Consider the following 24317-nt stretch of genomic DNA (forward strand, 5'->3'; position numbering starts at 1 on the left):
AAAAAAAAAAAGGAAGAAAAATTCTTACTGTTTGTAACCAGTTATGCTGACCACAGCACACTTACAACATGAGAAAGTGGAAAAAGAAATGAGAAGTTAGGAAGCAGTGAGTGAGACCAGACCTCTGTCTTTTCATCCCTCTTTTCCTAATGGCAGTGCCAATGCCATATTGTTTAGTGACGGGCATATTTGTTGTTATTTTTCTCCTGGGGAAAGTACACAGAGAGAAGTCTTGATATTTCAGGCTGTAGACCAGTGTGCACATGGAGAAGAGTGGGTGTGCTGCAAAAAAATCATAGATTGAGAGTTTAAGCACAGCTTTGTTGCTGGAGGAATTAGTGTCCTATTTCAGTGCTATCCATTGCTGATCACTGCCCACCACTGATGCAAGCCCTTTTTAAATTTTTTAGGGCAGACTTCAATTTACCATTAACTCTTCTTCTGCATTTCAAATTAGCAATGGTTTTGAAGCCTTTCTTGAGAAACCTTTTCAGTAGAGGAGATGAGAAAAAAAATATCACTAGAAAAGTAGCCCTCATCTTTTAAATGCTTTTTATTTGTCTTTGGTTTTTCCTCGATCTTCTGAGTCTAAAAAGCCTCATTACACACTTCATTAGTAGCTTTCTGAGGTCCTGTAGTGTAGTAGCATCTACTCAGAGTCTCTGAGGGATTAAATTGAAGATTTACTTAGGAGAGTTTGAGGGCTAATTGCAAAGCCTTATCAACCAATAATGCTATCAGTGCGCCACTGGCACAGCAATAGGGTCCTCTGCTCCAGTCAGTAAGATCTGGGTTAGATTAGTCCACAGGGTTAAGAGGGAAGGCTGATGAAGGGCAGCCAGTCATCTGGCTACCTAAGAAGTATCTTTTATGGGGTCAGAAGACAGTCCCCATCCTTTCTTCTTTTGCAGAATAATAGGAAGTGCTGTTAAGCAGTGTTAGGCACCTTGTTCTCTTAGAAGTAGAACAGTATGAAACCCAAGGAGCAGTTGAGCCCAGATCTCCTGCCTCATTGTAGCGAATACCAGCTTTATGTTGTAGGACTGAAGTGCATTACCCTGGATTAGGGATGGAAAGGGGATCCTAAAGCTCTGAACAAAGTGTGGAGTCTTCTCAGGAATAAACCAGGCTTTTGTCAGAAAGATGTAATTATGTGTGGATTGCAGTGAAACTACAGTAAGATTCAGTCCAGTCTTACAAGCACAAATACTGAGATCCAAGAGAAACTATGTTTCTAGTTTCTGGTGCCTATTCACTCCTGCTTGCAACAGGAATGTTAGTTTTCCTTGGCATTTGAACAAGAGCTGCTTTTCTCATTTGTTTAGTTTTTAATAAAAACTGAGACTATAAGGTACGTGTGCAGAAACAAATCTCTTCTACAGGCAGGATTTTAAAATTAAGGTGCTTTTGGTTAAAAAGAAGAAATAATGTATATATTGTCACTTCTCTCAATTCTACTTTATTTTTTCTTCAGAAATTACGTGGTCTCATTAATGTCTTCAGCTTCAGTATGAAAAGGTCACTTGTTTGTGTAAGACCTGTTGGCTTTAACGGATTTACATATATGTTTAAGTTAAGCTCATGCTCAGATGTTTTACTGAGTCTTGATGGTCTGTAGTCTATACATGTTCTGCCTAATTATCGTTTTTTGCATTTATATGTGTATATGCATCAAAAGCAAATAAAAGGAAAAAAAAGAGTTAAAGAGCTTCCCATAGAAAATTATGAATACTTCAATTCCATAAAGGCATTTGGGAACATACATCCAATATTGGCATTCTGCTTAGATCCTCAGATCTATTTACTGAGCTTCTGCATCATGCTTTAAATACCTCTTCAGTTTTTGCCATCACATCTGCCCGAGTTTTGTTGTTGCTGACCAGTTCACTGTCTGCTCTCCAGGGCAAGCTCAAAATAGGATATTGGGACAAGACTTTTAGGATTAGCCATATGTGCACATCTGTCACCTCTTACAAACAATAGCTCCGAGTTTAGATTTCCCACGTCAGACTTCTTTTATTACAAGCACATTCTGCATGATTTGGAGCACAGGCTTGATTGAGCCTATATCCTCTGTACCTTTGCAAGGAGTGATCAAACCACCAGACTGTTTAACTGTTCCAGATTATTTCCTCTCATTCTCTTCTGGTTCATGTTGTACAAAATCCCTAAATAGTTACTGACAAAAAAAGGTTCTTTCCTACCAGTGATTAGTAGGCATTTCATAAGGACAGAAACAGCAATCTCCACCTCTTCCATAGCATATTCCCATAATAAATCAGGTGTTCTATACTTTTCAGGCACCTTTTTTTAAAAAAGGCTATGGGTCAGTGATGGAATATATAGGAATCTTAAAAAATTAATTTGGCCCAAATTCTCATATCTATCACTGATCAAAGAGAAGATCCAGTCTGGCAAAGATTAGAAAATAACTTCTTTACTACAGATAAATTCACCAGATTTATGTGTACTTTCAGGTTTTTTTCAAAGAACTGGACTAACTGTGCTATTCCAGAGGAGGAAGAACTGAACTAACTGTGCTATTCCAAAGGAGGAATCAGACTTAATGTCTATACTCTGACTTCTCGAGCGGGCTGCGGGCGGGCACGTCTGTGCACCTTTGCAGAGCTCTATTGACTTCAGCAGGGATCCTCAGAGACACAGTGTGACTCGCAGCTGCTGTACAATGGCACTGCCAGCTAAGCTTAAGCATTAGATTCTGGTCGATGAGTTATTTCGTGTGCCTACAAAGACATTGTTAAGATAGATCCAGATAGAGAAATGAATATCCATTGAAATGCAAATCTCTCAATAAAATAGTTTTTGATAACTTATGCTACCTTGGTAATCTTAATGCACCTCCCCTTTAGGTGCCTAAGATAAATTCTTTTACAAATTCTGTCTTCTTGTCACAGAATGATACTTCTGAATTGCATATACTGATTTAAACAGAGGTGATTGTACTTTCTTTAATGTTCCCATTCATTCCCAGATTTTTGGACAAATGCAGGCATGATCATGCAAATAAAAAGGTACCATTTTAGAATATTGCAATTCCAAAAATTAATTTGATGGAAAATTGGCTTTCTTTATATCTGATGCTCCCTTAATAAACCTGATAGACCCATTCAGAGTCAGAAGGTAACTTTCTTACTGCAACTTTTAGGTGCCTGAGAAGACTTTGATTCACTTTTGTTGCCTTCTTGACCCAGGGTGCACTGGTGGCTGAATATTTGACAGAAAATAGGTGCTCTGGGGAGTGATTGCTATTTTGAATGTGAGTAGATCAAGGAATGACCTTGGCAAGTGTATGACATTTGCTGCATTGTTGGCATCATGTTCATACTCTTTTAAGCAAAAGTATTAAATTTATGACAAAGTACATGTTACCAGTCACCTTTTAGAAAATAAAATACAGACAGTAAAAAAAGCAGAGAGAATTTAGGGGGTTTCTTTTTCATTTTGACTATGAATTATAGAATCATAGAACAGTTAGGGTTGGAAAAGACCTTTAAAATTCATCTATTTCAATACTTCTGAAATGAGCAGGGACATCTTCAACTAGATCAAGTTGTAAGCTGTAGAACCATGTCAGCCTCTAAATCTGGCATTTCAGGTTGTCCTAAAAGTGAAACCATGGGCTTTTTTAACTATGATACATACCTTTTCACCAAATGACAAAAGGGTTTGTCTTCTACAGAATATGCAATGGTTCTATAAGTCACAGTACAGTACTGCATGTTTTAATTCTAGCTTACAGTAATACTCATCATGCAGCAATGACAAGAGGCTTCAGGAAACATGCAACAAACAATCCTGCGTGCTCACCAGCATCTGAACTCAGTGACGACAAAGCCTGGGCTGAATGCTGCACAAAGTGACAGACTTCGAGTGGTGTGGGGTGCCACGGTACAGACCACAGCTGGAATGCCTCTAATCCCCCTAATGCCTCTGCTGAAGTCATTGGGCTGCTTCAGACACAATCCATGGTTATATAAGCTTCACAAAAATGATATAAAACCATAGAATGCAGGAAAATCCCCAAATTTAGTTATTTACTGCCTTCAAAGTAAGCATCTTGCTAATTTTAAAAATACACAGTTAATAGAGGAAGAAGTAGATGGCTGAATAATAGATGGCTAAAGATGAGAAAATAAGAGTCCTTCCCTTATCATTAGTTAGTGCTTGATTTCAGCTATTGGATTAGCTTACATGATTGTTCCTTTCATTAAAACATGTTCTAAGTAGCTCTCTAGTTTTACAAGTCTTCTGTTGCAATGGCATAAGTGGGGAAAAGATAAGGAGACCTAGATGTGGTCTTCCCACTCCTGAAGTCTCTCGACAAACATCATCTAATGCATTTTGATGACAATATAAGTAAGCTTCTTCCTACCTTTTTCCTGTACTGAGTCCTGTTAAGGACGGCTACAAGACATGGCAAAACATGAATGAAATTTGTTTTCTGGAGTAAAAAGTGTAAAAATGTTGTCCTTTTTTGTTTGCCTTTTTTTTTGGCATATCTTGTTGCTTGTAGGATTAAAGTAGTAGGTATTTTCCAGCAGTTATTTCCCCTCATTCTGCTCTTAAATTTCATTCTTGCTGAGGTGTGGACAAGAACTGTTAGTTTGTAGAGGAAGGAGAAGAGCCTGTGCTTTTGTGGAAGCCAAGGTCCCCAGTGAGGGAGTAGGTGGCTGTAGCAGAGTGAGGGAGTAGGTGGCTGTAGCAGGGGTGAGCTGGACTCTGCTGACAGACAGAGCTGTTGTGGGTACTTCTGAAATCTGCAATAGACAGAGTAGGATAAGTGGCCCAATTCTGGCTTCTGAGATAGTGTTTTTGAAGATCTTGAGCAGGACAACTGTGAGCTGGGTATTAAGGGGACTGTAGGGAGTGAGACGGATTAGGATCTGGCTTGGTCAAGAATGAAGGGAGAGCTATACTTGCGGGTTATGGTAAATGTGACTTGTGGGGCTGGAGGCAGGGGCAGCTTTCATGTGGGAGCAACATGGCATATGAGGTTTGTATACAGAGGCCTGAGTCCTCGCAGAGTAGAGGTATGTAACAAAAGGGGGGCTGTGATGCAGGGCTTATAGAAACTTCTAAACAGGAACTCTTTTTTTGGACAGCTGCCTCTTCCCTTATTCTTTATGTTTTGCTGTTGGAATACGCAACCTCTTTCCCATTCACTCTATATCAGGTTGATGTACTATCCCAGATATACGATGAGGTATGCTATCAGATATACTGTCCCAGAAAAGCATGCCATACTCTAGTTCACTTTATGTGGTTATAATACAATATTTTGTCCTCTTTGAATACTCACAGGCAATCTGTTGAGCTCTGAAAGTGCTGTTGCAAATTTAGGTGTCTTTATTGAGAGTTCTAAAGCTTTGCTTTTAGAGCAGAGGTTCTCAAGAGCTTCAAAGTTCTTACATGGCACTGCCTTATTCCTAGAAGTTTCTCTAGGCATTGAGCCTTGCTTATAGGTAGGATACTTCTCATTAAATTTAAGACCTCTTCTAACTGCCTTGGACTGGTCCTAGCTAATGGAAAGGGAAAAGCAACCCTTGAGGACAAAACAAGCTTTTGAAAGGAAATCCATTCCTAAGATGTTGCTTATTTGGAAAAGCAAATGGGAAGAAGACTGACATACCAGTTTAATTTTTCCTATTAGTCTCATCCCCTTCCTCCTTTTTCATAGTACCGAGCTTTAGAGTCACTTCTTTGCTGTTAATATGTGTATTTGTGTGTGGTCCTGGAGGTGAACTGTCAAATGATCTCATGTGCTCATGCTTGTCTTGCCACTCTTCAGTGATCAGCTGAGATATAAGATCATCTACTACGGTGTATAAAAGAAAATTATTTTATTTTAGCAAAGTGATAGAGCCGTGATGTTTTGGAAATTAATGTCAAGAATTTTGTTCCGTGTAGATGGGGTAGATGTCATTGAAAAGCCAATATTTACCCATGTCATGTATGGTGTGTGCTTTGTAGCGTTGTTGACAAGCATGAAAGTTCCTTGAGAAACAGATGATGACATTTGAGAGCAACTTCCTTATGTAACTTTTGTGTCTATGCCATTTTGGTTCTGGATCATATTTATTGCGAGATCATAATTTTTACCATGCTTTGAGACATTGATTCCAGAAGATAAATTTGAGTGTATATCTTAGAAATGAAAATTAATCTTTATCAGGAAAATTCCAAAGTGTTCATCAAGCGGTTGTGAAATTGCTTTTACAGACTAATATAGGTAACATTTCTTTTATTTTGCTACAGTCCCATGAATTGCTCTCTTATCATAAATGAAAAATTATTTAACTCTCAGGTAATGTCCGAACTCATCCATCAAAACTCAGCTGCTTAGCAGTACCATGGAATACTAGACTTCTTTCCCTAATCAGGTATTGCTGCAGAAATTGCTGATTGTATTTAGTGATAGCAATACCTCACAAAGATAATGAAATGCTCATTTGTCCCTGCTCATTGCAGGGGAGGTTGAACTAAATGACCTTTAAAGGTCCATTCCAACCCAAATTCTATGAAATACTAGTTGTTTAGCATTACTTAGTAAAGGAGACAGTTATTAGGAGCCTGTTTAAATTAATTCATTTTTAAGTATTTTATAAAATAATTTATTATTTCATTATATTGTTACTATATTTTCTTAATGTGGCCCATGTTTTAATGAGAAAACCTTGAACATCTCTTTCAAAAACTGCTTCTGAACTCAGAATTCCAGATTTTACCACCTGATGACAAGCAAAAGGTCCAGAGGGGATTCATCTAGCTGTTTTGAGAAACACTAAATTAACAATACCTGACAGATTTAGTAAAGCATATGCAAAGAATCACAGAATCACACAAAGCAGGTGACAGTCATCAGCTTGCTTGCTATAGAGGAAAGGAGGTTTAGTTACATACAGCAACTAAATATAGATAGGGAGGCTCTACACCTCTTCACCTAATCTTCATACCTGTGGGAACAAAAATATGCTGCTACAGTTCTCATTTTAGTCATCTGAAACAAAATTAGACCCACTATCAGGCAGCTATCTTCATCTGCAAATCACTTAGACTGTAATAACTTTATTGACCTCTGATCACATGCCTGCATCAGCCTCATACATTCTCATGTCGGTTTTAGCAGTTATAGCCTAGTTTCTACATAGTTTACCTCTGTCTTGAGGTTACAGAGATGTTCTGTAGAAAGCACTGAGTAAAGACAGGAAGAAAATAAAATTGTTTGTCCTCCAGAGAAATTTACTTATAATAATAATAAAAAAAAGGTCTGCTTTGCACCAAAGTGAAAACAAATCCTGCCCTTTTTTTCTGGAGAAGAAGAAATCAGCCATTATAGAGAAGCAGACAGCCCAGCCATGGGCTACTGAGGAGGCAAGGCTGTGACTACATTGACCCTGAGATGGCCAAACCAGGGAGAGCATATGGAAGTGCTTGATGATAGATGTCCCAGCTATAAATAAGTTAGGGGGGGAAGGTGGTTGGTCTATAAATCCCATCTGCTCTTGTGAGGGACCCTCGGTCATCACACGTCTGACATCTATGGACACAGGTAGAGCACAACACTATTTTCTACTGTAGTCAGAGCCATGATAAAGGGTCTGAGATTCCTCCCTGAATTCTCAGGATTGCTCCCAGCTGAACCTCAGGTTGTATCCACTTAGTGAGGAAGGCTGAGTCCTTCCTCAAGCACCAGCCGATGGCCACACTCCATGTTTGATGAGTATGGTCTAAAAAACAAGGTCCTGGTTTGCGGCTCATTGTGCACCAGGAGTTGAACTGTGGCTTTCTCATTCACTGAGTGGTCTGGTCCTTCCAGAGAGGAAGGTTCCCCTTCCACAGAGAAATTCCTGACAACACAGGCACATATGACAGCCATGGGTGCACCGAGTAACTCTGCCAGCTCAGCGTCAAGTAGCTGTGTTACCCATACTGACAGATGTTCAACTGGCACAAACCTATTGTTCCTGGAAATTGTGTTTTTGTTAAAACTACCTTTAAGGAATAAAGATTAAAAATGCCTGTTTACCACATGAAACCAAACATTTTCTGAAACATTATTTGAATTGTGTGCTGCTGTTTAGGAATGAGTGTCACGTGGCTCTTAAAATTTGACTTTCAGAGGTTCTTAGAATTCTGGTAAACCTCGCTCAGAACTTTTTTATTTTTAAATTTTGTATTCAAAGCAAAGTTCTTCTCTTAGGCTTCTTTTATTTTCCTGGAATGGTAGATAAACAATGTATTTGCTATAAAACATGGAGGCTAACATACCTGAAAGCATACTGAAAGGAGCTTGGTGTGGTGGTAGGGTCCCAGTCCTCCAAACTGGGAGATGTGTTGTAAGAAAAGCATTTCTAGAGCTTCGTGTAGTTGCTCTGAGTACCTTATTAATCTTTTTTTTTTTTAGTTAAACATGGGATATTTTGATCTTTTGTAAACATATATCAATCCTTTGAAGATAAAAAGTCTCTTGATGCTTAAGACCTTGATGAAGAGCATGACAAGTAACAGATTTTATCTATGAAGAAAATTTTTTAGCTACTTTGGTTTATGCACTAGCTCTGGTTCTTGATCCTGTTGACCTAAACATTCTCTTTTAGTAAAGTTCAACATTAATAGCCAGGAGGATTGATAATGTTTAAACATGGCAAAGACTTAACATTTCATACCATCTGGGTAGCTGACCTGCAGACAGGTTGTCTGCTCGTGCTGAGGTGTTTGACTACAACAGATCTATGATGCTTTAGAGAGAGAGAGATTTTGACCCTGGGGAATGGATTTGCGAGTCTCATGCAAACTGCTGTCTTCAGTGTCCTAATTGATTCCATCTGGAGTTTTACACCCTTTCCTTTTTTCTTCCTCTTTCCTTTGTAGTCAGAGCTACCTTCAAACTGCAAGTGACGTGCCTGGGGGTCACAACCTGGATCCCTCTGCAAACTACAATTCCCCAAAGTTTCGCTCAAGGAATCAGAGCTATATGAGAGCAGTGAGCACGCTCAGTCAGGCCAGCTGTGTTAGTCAGGTGGGAAATTCTTGTTATAACTTTTCTTATAGGTTAATCACAGATGCAAGAGTTGTTACTAGTGGAGGGGTTTGTTGTGTGTTTGTTTTCTAATTAATATCAAACTGAAGATGTGAATTGTCAAAGTGATTTAGTTCTATGGAACACAACCCTTGTTCAAAATTTGAAGAAAAGTACTGAATGCTAGAAGCAAAGGGACACTATCATACATGTTTTCCATTTATTTTTCATTAAAAATATAAATACTGGTATTTTCATTTTCAGTCTGTATTAAATATTTAAATGTTAAGAAGATTCAGACTGACTATAAGGGGCACGCTCCTACAATACTCATCCTCTGAAAATATCTACTCTTATTTCAGTAAATGTGGATTGCCAGATTAAGATATAGATTGAAATAATTATGCTCCAAAGGACCAGTGATTCACCTCTAAACTCAATCCTTCGCTCTTCTTGGGTGAAAGCATAAGTCCCATCAATTATTCTATGCATGTGGACTTCTAAAAAGTCAGGACATATTTCCACTCTGCTGGTTTTGTGTTAGTTTGTTAGTAGTAATTCATGTTGAAGTCAGATATGAATCAGGCCTGAAGTGCAAGCAGCCTGATGAAGTATGTGCATGTTCTGTTTATCAGAGGATTTGCTGTAAAATTTCCAATGTTTCTAATGTGTATTGCTCCTGACATTTCTTCCCTCTGTTGCTTCGTGACAGGTGGGCCCTGCCCTCTTCTCAGACATGTGTTACTTTATTTTTCTTTGACCATTTAGTGAGGCACCTAAGGGAATAGTAGCTCATTATGCGCAATGGTTATATTAAAACAAAATATTTTTTAAGCATTTTTTTAATTCATTCAAATTCAATTTGTATTGCATGGCTATTCAGGCCTGGATTCAACTCATCTGATGACTTGAGGCTTTTAACTGATGCAACAACTAAAGCTTCTTCTGTAGTTAATGGAGTGAAAGTTTTTTTCCAGGACAATGCACATCCCAAGTGGGCTGAGAGCCCTCTGGAAATGCTTGTCAGTCTCCTCTGACTGCAGAGAGCTGGGAGGTTGCCTGACTAATGCCCTTCAGTCAAATTCCTTAATTTATGTGGAATAAATCTAAGTATAATCTTGTATAGCACACATCAGAATTAGACAGTCAGCCATTTTCCAAACCTTTCATTATTTTGCAAAGCTCCCTTGTGAAACCTGTCCCCTTCATTTTCATGCCTTGGTTTTCATTACCCTGGTATGGTTATTTTCTATTTTTGTTATACTCGGGTTTTGAGAGAGTTTCACAAGGATTAGATCCTGCATCCAAAACAAGTGCTGTTGGCTGTGTCCTAACAATGCTATAATATAGAACTATTCTAACATCTTCTGCTGCCCTGACCATGGCTGTGCATGGGGATGTTCACCAGGCTGCCCATAATGACTAACTGGTTTCACCAGTGGTTCAGATTTTTTAATCCATTGTGCTTTACCTGGAAGGATGTGCACAATAGATTTAACTTGCAGGTAGATTGCTCAGTTGGCCAGATAACTAAACCTGCTGGATACAGTTCCTTATTTTCTTTTTCAGTCTTCACCAACCTATGTAATTTTGTGTCAACCGCATACATCCTACCTCACAGTCCAGCTGTTTCCAGACGAGTAATAAATGCATTTAAGAGATGCTACACAAAGTAAATGTATTAAAATAAGTTCTGAACCTTTGCTGTTTCCTGTTCATTTCTCATTACACCATCACCTTCTTGTCCTGTCTACACAATAGCGGTTTGTATGATTTGTACTATTTTAACATCTTTTCTTTCTGAGATCCTTCCTTTTTCACTCTTAACCAAGGGCAGAGTCAAGAAAGATTATGGCTGTCATGGTTTATATTCTTAATTTAAATTTTTAAACTTTTATTTTTCTATTGTCAATGACCTTGGTTTGAAATAAGTTGTTAGGACTTAAAGTGTTTATGGACTACATTACCATAAATTTCCTGTATGCAAAATATTTCAGAGTAAGTTGTTTTTTTTTTTTTAATTTTTGGAATTACATTAGTCTGCTTAACTTAATTAGAAGCAAATTTTGTGAAGGGTAATGCAATTCCTTTCAAAAGAGATTTAGTAGCCAAAATGTCTTACATGAAATTAAAATATCAGTTCTTCATTATCATCAGAAGTTCCATACGAAATTTCCATTTATTAATCAAAATCCTGAAACATTTGAAACATTTACACTCATTCTGTTTCCGTAATGAATGATGTACTAGGAACACTAATAATGAAAAATGCACTTAGCAGCCGTATAGAAAAAGTAATATCAACTGGATGTGGTGTTCAGTGACACTATTAATTTAACTTGGTATTTATACTGATTCTAGCACTCCCTTAAAAAAAAAAACATATTACCAGGAGGTCATGCATTTGTCTGTCCAGTGTTAACTTCCTGACTGATTTTTGGATGAACATAATTTTGAATTATTCAGACACATTTACAGGTAGTTAGGGCTGACTTCAGAGAACCTGTTAAAAGTTGTCAGGGTAGAGTTTATCCTCAAAACTGCAACACACAGTTCCCTACTGAGAGGTTGGTTCCCTGAGCCTGGCCAGACTGCCTAGACCCTGCTTGTCATGAAAGCTGCCTGAAAATGTGCAGTTTTGCATCATGGCCAGTCTGCAGGGCAGGGTCAGCAGGAAGGCGCTGGCTCCTGCCCAAGCCCTGCAAGAGCTGGAGGCTGGTGCTGAAATCCCCCACGGGGCCAGGCTGGGAGGTGGTGCAGGTGAGCACATCCAGGTGCACTGATGGGCAGGGTTCCTCAGTGCTACCGGTGACAGAAGCACCAGACTTAATGCTGCTTAAGAAAAGGCAGCAGTACTGGTTGCATCTCTTTTTTTCCACAGTTGTTGAATGGCTAACCCAGTTAACCAGGGAGTGCATCTGGCTTAGGGCCTTCTTGGCCAAAGGTGGACCAAGCATTACTTTCCCACCTGACCACTTTTCACTCTGTTTCAGACAATGATTATTCTTTCACATGCTTCACTGGACACAAGTCTAGATGCAATATTTCTCATACCTTTCAGAAGCGTCACCTCCTCTGAACTTACACATCTTCAAGTATAAGATACTTCCTTATAGTGAGAGGAAGATAGCAACCTGCCCCACAGGCTAAATATCCACAGGAGTAATAACTTTGCTGATAAGTGAGGAACCCAGGCAGTTCACCCTCACCTTTTGAGGGCTAATACTAACAAACATGATTTCTGTTCTCCTACCCTGGCAGAACATGGATTTATATCAACGCAGACTGGTCTTGTTGGTTACCATTTAATCAAGTATTTAAAATCCTCTGAATATGCCAGAAGATATTAAATGTAAGATGAATCGTATGGCATGTGTGATGTACTTACTATATACATATAAACAGCTGATGTAAATTAAAGAAATGTGAATGTGATCAGAAGGGATTACTACATTTTAACTATTTGCTAAAACAGTTCTTCATCAATGTACAGGTGTCCATTTGAGATGTTGAGGCCGTGATGATCACAAAAAAGCAAGTCAAAAATCAAATGCATTGTTGTTGTTTATTCAGATGAGTGAAGCAGAGGTTAATGGGCAATTTGAATCGGTGTGTGAATCAGTGTTTAGTGAAGTTGAAGCTCAGGCAATGGATGCCCTTGACCTCCCTGGATGTTTCCGAACAAGAAGCCACAGTTACTTGCGTGCCATTCAGGCAGGCTATTCCCAAGATGATGAATGTATACCTGCGATGGCATCTTCCAACATCACCTCCACTATCAGGTCAACCACAGGTAAGCAAATCTACACTGACCCTTCCATTGTTCTGCATGTAAAAATATGTCATTCTGTTTCGTAAAAGGATGTTTGACAGTGGAAACAATTTCCCTGTGCAGTGACAATATTTGATACCAGTATTCTTAGGTTTGTAATACTGTACTGTTGTGACTACAACGTGGAATAAACTCCTTCTGGGGAGAATCCTGCAAGCATAATACAATGGACCTGGAGTTTTGACCTCTATTTCCCAGACATACAGTTATCCAGGTGCATATATAAAAAGTGCAAATGGTAACATTTGGATATTGTTAGACATTTTGGTATTTTATTTCTATCAAGTAATTGATCTTCTGAATGGAATTGGTTGCACCAACTTTAATTTAGATCATTAAAGTACCAAAAATAAAAAGATAAGCAAGATTTTAAATACTTGGTCTAAACACTCATAGGCAATTAACAGGGAATTAATTACTTACTTTTAGAAAAGGTGTAACCAGTTGTATCAGTACAGTGAATCATAAACAATATGGCAAGTTTCACACATCTGCTATTACTCATCAGTAACCATTCACATTCCTTGTTAAACCATTCACTTTTAGGATCTTTTAACATTCTTCCAGGAACTTGCTTTTCCCTTATTAGTTGCTTAGCAAAGATGACAGCTTTATTCATTTTAGAATATTAACATTTAGTATTGGTAGAGAAAATACTGCACAGATAGCAGTTAAATAACTAAAATGAAATCTAGAACAAATACGTATTCTTTAAGTGATTCAAATTCAGTTTTATGTTTCCAAATATGTTAATATTAGTTCCTAATTATGATATCGTCCTTGCCATGTACTATTAAATTGCAGTGCAGGCTACCCATCTACAAAAGGTAAAAATAGAGCTCAAAATGTATCATGCAAAAGTACTTTTTAATTATTTGCTTGACACATCTGTTGAATAACAGAACAGTGGGAGCTTAGAAAGGAAGTAAGTTGAGGTTGAATAACAGGAATTTACATTAGAGAAGTACCATAAAATGTTATTTTTATCTTAAGCATAGTATTTTAATTGCTATATATAATTTGTGTGAAACCAGAAGTTGTGGCTTACAGTGCCACCTCTAGGGATGTTTCTGTCCTTTATTTAATAGAGATCTATCATGATATAAAATGAGATTTTATAGCTTCCACAGAGACTAATTTTCATCTTTGTCATACAGTACTGTGTGATTATCATGAAGAAACCTTCCATGGCGAAAGACACTACTAAAGATCTATTTTAGTGTCTGACTCCAATACTGAATTGGAGTACTTTCAGAATTACTTTGGTTGCCAAGTGGATTGGTTTTAGCCTAAGCTGTCTTAAGTTTATGTGCTAGATAAGCCCAAAATTCTCACTGAAAGGAATTTATTTTCTCTAGAGTCAAAAAGCTGAATAATATAATATAATTGTGAAAATAACCTGATTAGGCAGCAAATATGTTTGCATCCCAGTGTTTTCATACATACAAAAATGTTTTGCATTGATTAGCAGTCTGCTAGTTAAATACCGTGGTTTTGAAAACTTTAACCTTCTTTTTATGTATGGCTTCTACCTCATCTTGGGAATTATTTGTCAGATAGATTTTCTTGCCCAAATATTTGTTCTTTTTGCTCTGTTGTAGTGAGATGATATTGACATTGTGGAGGAAAAAAAAAACAAATAAAAGGATTATTTGAGATGTTTTCTTGAGCCAAAACTGTTTCCGAGCCTGTGGACTGTGTACAATTCTGAGTGCCGTTCTGTATTGGAAATAATTCTATCTGTACCGCTGAGCAAGTTTGTCCTCAGCTTCCATTTAGGATAAATATTCAAATTAGAAATATTTATCTGATTTGTAAGAAGAGTAAGGATTATGTGATTCACTGCTAATTGAAAATGTCAGTTGCCGAATAAGTTCTAATTTTTAAAACCATATGGGTAACTTTTCTGTATTTTCTTTCTTCGGCCTCTATAACTTTGGAGGGAGATGCTTCATTTCCTACCATTACTATAATAATAAAAAACAAACAAACAACAACCACAAAAACAAACAAACAAACAAAACTTATCTAGCCCTCTCTGAAAACTGTAAAAGCAGCAGTTGCCTGAAATGTGAAAATGGTGTTGGCAGGTATTTGACATTTATATGGGGCCTCATTCAAATAAATGTCAAAAAGGTGAATTTTCATGTCAGCCTTCAGTTCCAATTCAGTCTTTTGGATTCATGGGAAAATTATATCACATTAATTCTTTTTTTTGCTTCTGATGTAACAAATTCTTCTTGATAAAGAAACTAAAGCAATTTCTTAGAAAATTAACAGGCATTGCAATTTAATTATTACATGAAATTTTAGTGATATAGGTCATGACTGCCTCTTATCGATGTCGTAAAGCAATTAAATCATAACACACAGGCTTAGCTAAAAATTAATTCATGTATCTAAAAATGTAATATTTGATCTATTAATTCAATTACAAAAGTATGGAATATAGATTTACAGCCTGCAGTTTCCTAAAATGTCCCTCGATGCATGAACAGCTTTCAGAAGGTAGGAAGGTTGCAACTATAATGAATGTTATGTGGGACATTATTAATGGACTCTATTAACAGGGTTTTCTAATAGATGGAGAAAGAACTACCAGTAATCAGCTCTTCTTAAATGTGTACAGCGTTACAGAGAAAGACAGATGGTTCATTGGTAATACCTATGGTGCTAATGAACACAAAACATTTGCATGGACCCATGTAGTTTAATTATTTGTAGAGCCAGCCTTCTCCACCTCTGATGGAAACTGTAAAGGGACAAGACATAGGGCAGTACCTGCCAGGTGTAAATGAATGAGACAAGTGACAATACAGAGGAGACAGACAGCATTGGTGGCACACTGTAAGCTAGACCTGGATTCTGTGTGACCCCTGCTAAGACTCACATTTCATTGTGAGTAGGGCATTTCTATCCATCCTGTTTCATTCTGTAAAGAGATAATGAACCCAGTAAAAAAATATTTCATGTTAAAAGCCATGAATGACAGCGTATGCTTTCTGTCTCTGAACTGCATGCATTTGCAGCTGTCAGAAGCACAGCTGAGAAAATACAGCTCCAGCTGCCACTGCCTCCCACCTTGTCCCACCATCACAGACAACATGTAATTTCCTGAATGGGAAGTCACAGAGTGCAGTAGTCATCCTAACTACTACTACCTTACATCTCTGCTACTCTTGCAAGCAATGCTTCATGTTTCGGGAGGAGTGCATAAAATCTGGGTCACTTTTCCAGGTATTACCAGGTTGGTTTCCTATTGTCTAAGTATATCTGCACCTATATACACTATGCTGTCAGCCTGGAAGGCTCTTTCCTGGTAATGTCTGAGTAATGTAACAGAGTACTGCAGGGACAGACACAAGCTACCTGAGGTGCCAGAGCTGTGCCACCACCAGCTCAGTGGATAGTGGACCCTGGCTGTATAGTCCTGTGGGGCAACAGAGTGCACTAGGCTGGCAGCAGTGCTGCAATAACACATTATCCCACCTGCAAGACCTGGCCTGTCTTACTGAAAAGTAATTCAAATACCCTGGTACACCACTAGATTTCTAATGAAAACTTAACCAGTGAGGAGGTCTGGAAGATATTGAGCACTGTCTCACTTTTTTCTCTTTGCCTGTGAAAGTCACCTTATTTTTGTTACATGACCTGTATGTTGAGAGTCCTGTATATGACTGTTGTGGTTTAACCTGGCGGGCACCACAGCAATCATTTGCTCACCCCGCCTTCCCCACTCTGCTGCAGTGGGATGGGGGAGAGAAGTGGAAAAAGGAAAGGTAAAACCTGTGGGTTAAGATAATGACAGTTTAGTAAGACAGAAAGAGGAAAAAAAAAAAAATAGAATAACTAACTTTCCCCCTAGTTCATATGTCATGTGATGTGAAATATCCCTTTGGTCAGTCTGAGTCAGCTGTGTCAACTCTACCCTCTCCCTGCTTCCTGTGCACTCCTCGCTGGCAGGGCAGCAGGAGAACCTGAAAAGTCCCTGACTTAGTGTAAGCACTACTTAGCAACAACTAAAACATCAGTGTTATCAACATTATTCTCATACTAAATCCAAAACACAGCACTATACCAGCTACTAGGAAGAAAATTAAGTCTATCTCAGCTAAAACCAGGACAATTGCTTACTCCATGTGTTATAGAATATTTCAGGATGTTTCCTCACAGTTTTTTTCCTGCTGATGTTGTTTGGTTTTACTGTGGATGCAGAAATACTTACTGGATTGCAATGATACTGGAGGCAGCAGTTAGGATGGTCTGTTGTGAAACAGAATAACTTGTTAAAAATCCCTTCTCTGAAACAAAGAGTAATTTGGTATTTGCACCTTTGGCCATCCAGGATATCCTGAACACCAGGTTATCATCTGTTCAGATGCAAAGGTCACACTCAGTTTCTCCTGATGGCATTATTACATATTGTATAAACCACTTTCACCTTTATTGAGAGACTCACTGCCCATTTAGCCTGCTGCTCAGGACATTCACCATCAGGTGGTATATCTGCTCAGTGAATATTGCTTTTATATGCAAAGTGAAACAGCTTAAACAGAAAAGACTAAATATCCTATATGGAGGAACTGAAGCATGCCACTTAGAGGTACAAAATTCTTCTCCAGCAACAAGCACTGAATGAGTGGTCCTAGTTAAGTTCTTCAGCTTTTAGGCTGATCAATAAAAGGAAGCATCATCTTCAGTTACTTAAAAGTAGTTTACAGCTTCCTCTAACCCAAATCATTTGGCTACAACAGAGACTGTATTTTTTGATGAATGGATTAATGACCAAAAAAGTCCACCTAGCTATGGACTTCACAGTACACAAAGACCTTCTGGATTTCTCTCCTAATGTTAAGAGTCAGTCCAAGATCACTTTTTCTTCTCCCACTTCAGGGTTTTCTAGCTGATCTTGAGAGAAACTCAGCATGAAGAACCCACTGATTTCAGGAGATATAGTGTTACTAGCCTTAAGTGGCCCGTACACTGCATTACAATTACCTCATTTGCCTAGAAAATGTAACACAATGCAAATCTGTCAGATCAGTTGTATATGCACTTCCTTTTATCTCATTCATGGCAGATAGCCCTACTAAACTCGAGCTTACTAAAGAGTCTCCTGATAGAGATGAGAAGCGGGAAACTGTCTTTGGTCCATTTTACTTTTCTCAACCAGGAGGACTTTGCTTGGCAATGAGTAAACTTCAGAGAATTCCACATTTACTGAACTATTGAGCACTAATTCCAAAACCAATTAATTCAAACAAGGTCACATTGCATGAGGGAGTTTTCAATTACAGCTCATACAATTACTCAGAATGCCTGAGGAATTGCAGGTTTCCTTTCTACTGACTTAAAGCTGTTTTCAGCTTTCCATTTTTTAAATAAGGGGCTACGCAGGGTGAATTTTTAGAGCACATTTGATATTCAGTCACAAAACTCCCATTACCCGTAAATAGACTGCATGGTCCTGTACCTACAAACACAAAGGCATCAGATTATGACATGTCATCAAGAAGTAGTACTGTTCCATAGCACATCTACCCCTGCAGACCCCAAAAGGTTTTGGTTCTGGTTCTCTGGTTGTCATCTGAACACTAATGGCAGTAGTTTGTTTGGGGTTTTTTTGTTTGTTTGTTATTTGTTTTGTTTTGTTTTTCCAAAGATAAGAGGTTACCAAGGCAAGACAAAAGTCATGGTGCTACTGTATATGGAGCTGGTGGAGTTCAATGAATGGTCACTAAGAAGACAAAGGGTCTCTAGCATCTCTTCCATGAGGAAAGAATAAGAGAGCTGGGACTGTTCAGCCTGTAGAACAGCATGCTCAAAAATTATTTGTTAAATGTATATAAGTATAAAAATTGGAAATCCTCACTCTTCAGTTACTAAAAGAAAACTGGTTTGTGATCAATTAATGTGTGATTTAATTTTCTCAAGCATGAGATACTTCATCTGGGTGGCTGCTTGGATCTTCTTAATGCAACGCAGTATGTCTAGGAAAACCCAGCCAAATGGGTTGAAGTAACATCTCCACAGTTTCTGTTCTCTCTATAGAAATAAAAGCTGAGTCTTAGAGGTTTTTGCTGGTATCCATTGCTAAATAATAGCTAGCAGTTGTATCCAAAACAGGTATGTTTAAAACCGCAGAAGTTTAAGTCCAAATAAGATACAGAAGGCTGTTTTCTCCATTATAAGTTACCTATTGACTTTGTTTAATTACTGTTGGGGCTCCAAGGAATTATCTGGCACTATAATTCTCTGCAGGAAACATACTATATATCTGTAGGAGCACTTGGGGATCCTGAATTAATACTTTGATGCTATGCCAACTTGTGTGCCTATACTGTGAGAATAAATCTTATACTAACAAACGATGAGCCCAGTTCTACTCTTGGATGCGCACATCATTTTCATTGCTCTGGGTATATCTGAGGAGAATAATTAGTCTTTAGTTCTTTTAAATACATTGAAATTCTGCTGCTGTGCTGACACTGCAGTTTAATAGCAGCTCTACGTGGTGGAAGTGGTCCAGGGAGTCACTGGGATGAAGGTGACACAAGCCCTTTGGTTGGAGGAGTTCAACAGAGAATGGCCAAGGGGCCATTGCAACATTCCATAGGTCTAGGATTCCATGAGATGGAGTGGAGCTGTGCTAATCAGGGCTGCCTGGCCTCTTCAGGCTGATGAGGCATGAAAACAGTTGGAGCAGTGGCCAGGAGCTTCTCATAATTCTCATTCTCCTTGGTGCAGATGATCTGCAGAGGCAAAGACAAAAAAAAAATGAAATCACTGCCTTCCATCTATGGTTAGTTTAAAAAATGTATAATGAGTGTTTCTCCCTTGCTCCTGCTGTTCTGTGCTTGACATAATTCCTCCATAACCTATTAGATTTGCCAGACAGCTGGTTCTCTTTTTATTAAAATGGACACCCGTGCTCCCTTCCCTGGCAGATTTTGGCTTCAAAGCTGTTCTGTGGGATCAGTTTTCACGAGTTTTCTCAGCTTCATTTTCTGTATCATAAGGAGTTAAAAAAAAAAAAAAAAAGGATAATTAAAAAAAAAATCATGCAAGAGAGATGATTTACTGCTCAGGTGTTTGAAGCCTTCTTGACAAGATAGAAACTAACAGTGACAGAGCTAAATCTTAGCCCAGCTGTTTAGCTTGAGGTTGCCAGAGGGTATTGTCCCCAGGTGTGTCTGTGCAGCTGTGGGAAGCTCACAGGGCAGGTGAACCTGGACAAACCAGTTCATAGTGCTTCCTGGTACTTGCAGTGGAAAAGAAGGCAGGATCCCTCTCCTGCCAGTGCTTCTCCTTCTGTGTTCCTCAGTGAATGAAAAATACCTCTAAGGAGTCTTCTCAGAAGCTCTGCCTGCACTCAGTCCTGGTTTTTGTTGAAGGCATGTACGTCAGGAGCCATAAGGATGATGTGTGCACTGGAATTACAATGTTTTCTGTGCTGGATACAGAGACATCATTTTGATTGCATTCTGACACTAATTTTTACTAGCTCACATGTAATATTTCATCCATCAGAGCCTCAGCCCATCAGTTAATGTAACTAAGCATAACCCTCTTGAAGCTGACCCAGTTTTGCTTGCTGACAAACTGGCCTGTAGCTTTGTTATACTTTCAGTACAACAGGAGTGTGAGTTGTGTTCTGTTCTAGCCTCTTTACAACAAAAAAATTCTTCCAAAAAACTGTGTGTGCAGCCACAAGGGAGTTCCTCTCCTGTGGGTCTTAGCAAAAGCACAGGGGCTTATGTGTGAAGAAGGAGAGTTGCACTTCAAAATAACAATAAACTCCTTTATTGCAGGTCAAGTCTTGCTTCCATAGGAACCCTTCTGTTTCTAGAATGTACAATAGAATGTAATGCTATTTCTAAAAAAGTATTAACAGGCATATAGGGAGGCAATTTCAGGTGCTTTTGCTACTGTTCTTCCTCATGGGGAGTTTTAGATTGGCTATTGGAAAAAACTTATTCATGGAAAGGGTTGTCAGGCATTGGAACAGGCTGCCCAGGGGAGTGGTTGAGTCACCATCCCTGGAGGGGTTTAGAAGATGCGTAGATGAGGATCTTAGGGACATGGTTTAGTGGTGGACTTGGCATTGTTAGGTTCATGGTTGCACTTAATGATCTTAAAGGTCTTTTCCAACCAAAATGATTCTATGGCAAGCACTTTGTGATTAATGCTCACCACTTACAGATGTACCTCTCCTGAGGGACATTATTTCTAACTTGCAAAATTGCCTTTTCCAGGAGAACAGAATACTAGTGGGCAGCTTCCAAATAACAGAGGCATCTGAAGCTAGAGACAAAGCAAGTTCTTCACTATTTAACTGAAGCTGTATCTATGTTTCAATGGAGAGGCACAGAAGTAGGAGAAAAGCTTCTATAGTTACATTTAGTTTTATTTCCAGCCAATTCTGGGGGGTTTTAATATTAAAAACCTGTTGGGATGCTTGCACATCTCTGCCAGCCTCTCAGCAACTCCAGTCCTCTATTTTCACTTCCCTGAAATGGAATTTTAAGATCAACTTGTACTTAAGTCTCCATTTCTGTGTCAGGAATTTTATTCCTATATTCCTATATATATTTATTTATTTTATTTTATTTATAGATCTACCCTAGAAGGGCAATTCCTAAACTTGATACTTAAACATACTTGAATGAATTTTTTTTTTTCCAAAGGATCAGAGAAAATAAAGATACTAGGCAGGAGGACCTAGGACCTCTAAAAAAGGTATTAGATAGCTATGTTTTGGTGAGTTTGACTCAGACTGAATACAGCATGTGGATCCTCTCGTGCACCAACAGACAGTCAACAAACCCATAACCACACTGAGGTGTCTTACACTCACCTAATAGCATCCCGATACTTACCAACAAACTCTGTACTCACTCTAAGGCCATGGTTTGGTCTCCATAAGTAGTTCATTAAAATATGCACACTGAAAATCAGGAATATCAGAGCAATCCAAGCAGCTCATCACTACTCCACATGGGCAACTAGAGGACAGCCAAACAGGGTTAGGGGAAGTATTGAGTTTTAAGTCACTTGGCTTTCTGAGACTGAGAACAGAATATCAAGGACATGTCAATGAGTCGTGATTTTTATATCCATTTCTTTCCCTCTTGGGATAGTTCTGTGTCCAGAAAAATACATATATTTCCACTCTTCATCTCCTTCCCCCAATTGGAAAAAACATAAAAATTTCAGTCATAAAAATTCATCTAACCTAATACATATATCGAAAATGTAGCTGTCAAAGGCAGTCACATTAATGTCATATTATAGTCAATGAAATGTGATTTTTCTCCTTTAGGATTGGTATCTGTTATGAAAGAAGTTGTCCTCTGGTCATCCCTATTTCTCTCTGTTGCCTATATAAATACCATGATAGCATAGTATAGCTAGCTAACTTTTATAAATCTGAAAAGTCAGGCCTATTCAAATTGCATTACAGGATGAAACCCAAGATTAAATCTTGTTCTCACTGAAGACAGGGATAACTGAAAGAGCTCAAAAGCCAGCAGCATAATTTCCTGCACCTAAATACAGAGTTGGTAGCCTGCAAGTGGCTTTCTGAGCACTGGTTTTGACACTTATACTGACTCCATCTGCATCTTGGGTAAAATGTTTTCTTCATTTGGCTATTGCCTGTATTGCTGCTGATCTCAAAAGTGAACTATGAGATTGTGTCCAGACTTGTACCTTTCTGAGGATTAAAAGAATAATTTAAGGGTATTTAATTATCTTTAATTAAAATATTTTGTAATCACTTGAATTCTTTAATGCAGGACTATTATCATAATGCACTATTAAAATTATTCTGCTGTGCAACACTTCCTTAAGATTAAGTGATCAAATTATTTTTCTCATCCTATCCAGTTTAAAATTCGTTACTGTAAGTTAAAGAAAATCACAAGCTGCACGTAGTTATTGTAGGAATGAGAATAGAGAATATACAAACAAAACAAATGACAAGCCTACATAATATGTCTGTGAGTGGGTTTAGAAGGCTGATGGAAATTATTTTACTTGAGTGATAGGGGTACGTGAGAGTTCAAGATTTTTTTTTAACTATAGAATTACAGCAATATTGGTTTGATTCTACTGAAAAACATGTTCAAGTTTTCAATTTTCTTTCAATGTGGAAAGAGTAGCCCAGTAAGAGTGACTCTTAGCACTTGGAGCTCTTTTTTCTCTTTTTTTCTTACTGTTTTCATTATGTGACAAATGCAACCTGTATTCTTGAAAAGCCAGGCATAAATTCTGTAAACATAGTTAAAGGTACCTTTTTCCTTCCTGCAGCCGCAAAACTGAGGTGGTGTTTTTTTAATGCAGCTTCAGTATTTTAGAGGCACGTAGGAACTGTCGAGAAGACCGAAACAGCTGCCAGCACTTTGCCATCTACAGGATGCTGGTTAGGCTATAATTTCTCGCTAATTAACTGATCTAAAATAGAACTCTTTGTAAACTAGTCCATCAGCAATCCATGAGGTTTGTGTTGCCCACATCTCCTTTAACTTTGGCAAAGGCTTACAGTTTCTGACCTTGATGTCTTGTTTGATTTGCATTTCTGTTTTGAGACTAACATTAATTACACTGTCAAAACAGATTTTATCGTTTACGTAACATGGGCTGCCTACAGACCTAAGTTTCCTCAATATGGAGGCAACAACTTACACACTGAATGACTTGATTACAGTAATTCCTCTTATACTGTTCTCCTTCTGGGAGATTGTAGTGTGTACTTATACTTCAGCTTTTTTCCAAATTTAGTGGGCACATTTCCGCTTAATTGTTAGTTTCCTGTACAAGATCAGATAGATGTACAGAACTTAAGCCTAAAAGGATTTACTCTGAATATTGAGTCTAACCTGATGCACACACAGATTAAAAAAAACAAACAAAACAAAATAACAAAGAAACAAAACCAGCAACAACAACCACAAAACCTCATCCAGTAATTTGCCTTACCCCAGTAAATTCTGATTGAGGTTACAAGTAATGCTAATGATTTCAATCTTTTTTCACAAGTGCCATATAGATTCTGTTTAGCAGAGAGATGTCAAAACCAGATGCTGCTTTAAAAATAGCATTTTATATGGGATTTGTATGACAGCAGTGTGTCAGTGACATGCTATTTTGAAAAGCTCTTTTAAAAATCACATATAAGAACACAAATCTTGATTATGATGATAATGTGTTGTGATAATGGTCCAGATCCTGAGTTTGCATGAATTGCTCTGATTCCACTGACTTCAATATCAACAACTTCAATGGGATTAACAGCATGGGCTAGCCCAGTGCCTAAAATTATGCAAACAATTTAAAAACTACAGAAATACAGAGGGTTTGCTTTTAATACCTCTGTGGAGCTACAAAGGGATCTTGCACCTGCTATGTTGTACATCCAGTAGAAGGGATCAAGGAGCAGGAAAT

The 24317-nt window shown here is 38.3% G+C and overlaps 1 protein-coding gene across 20 annotated transcripts in view; it reads left to right on the forward strand.

Annotated features, from left to right (window-relative positions):
• DLGAP2 (DLG associated protein 2) overlaps nt 1-24317 on the forward strand; it is a 468772-nt gene that overhangs the window by 402513 nt on the left and 41942 nt on the right. For all 20 annotated transcript variants that reach the window (XM_065056017.1, XM_065056019.1, XM_065056022.1 and 17 more), the window contains 2 exons: nt 8893-9040; nt 12614-12833. In XM_065056017.1, coding sequence (XP_064912089.1) covers nt 8893-9040; nt 12614-12833 — 368 coding nt within the window. The remainder of the gene's footprint in view (nt 1-8892; nt 9041-12613; nt 12834-24317) is intronic.

This window comes from Columba livia, chromosome 3 (genome assembly GCF_036013475.1).
Source record: "Columba livia isolate bColLiv1 breed racing homer chromosome 3, bColLiv1.pat.W.v2, whole genome shotgun sequence".
NCBI classification, from domain to species: Eukaryota; Metazoa; Chordata; class Aves; order Columbiformes; family Columbidae; genus Columba; species Columba livia.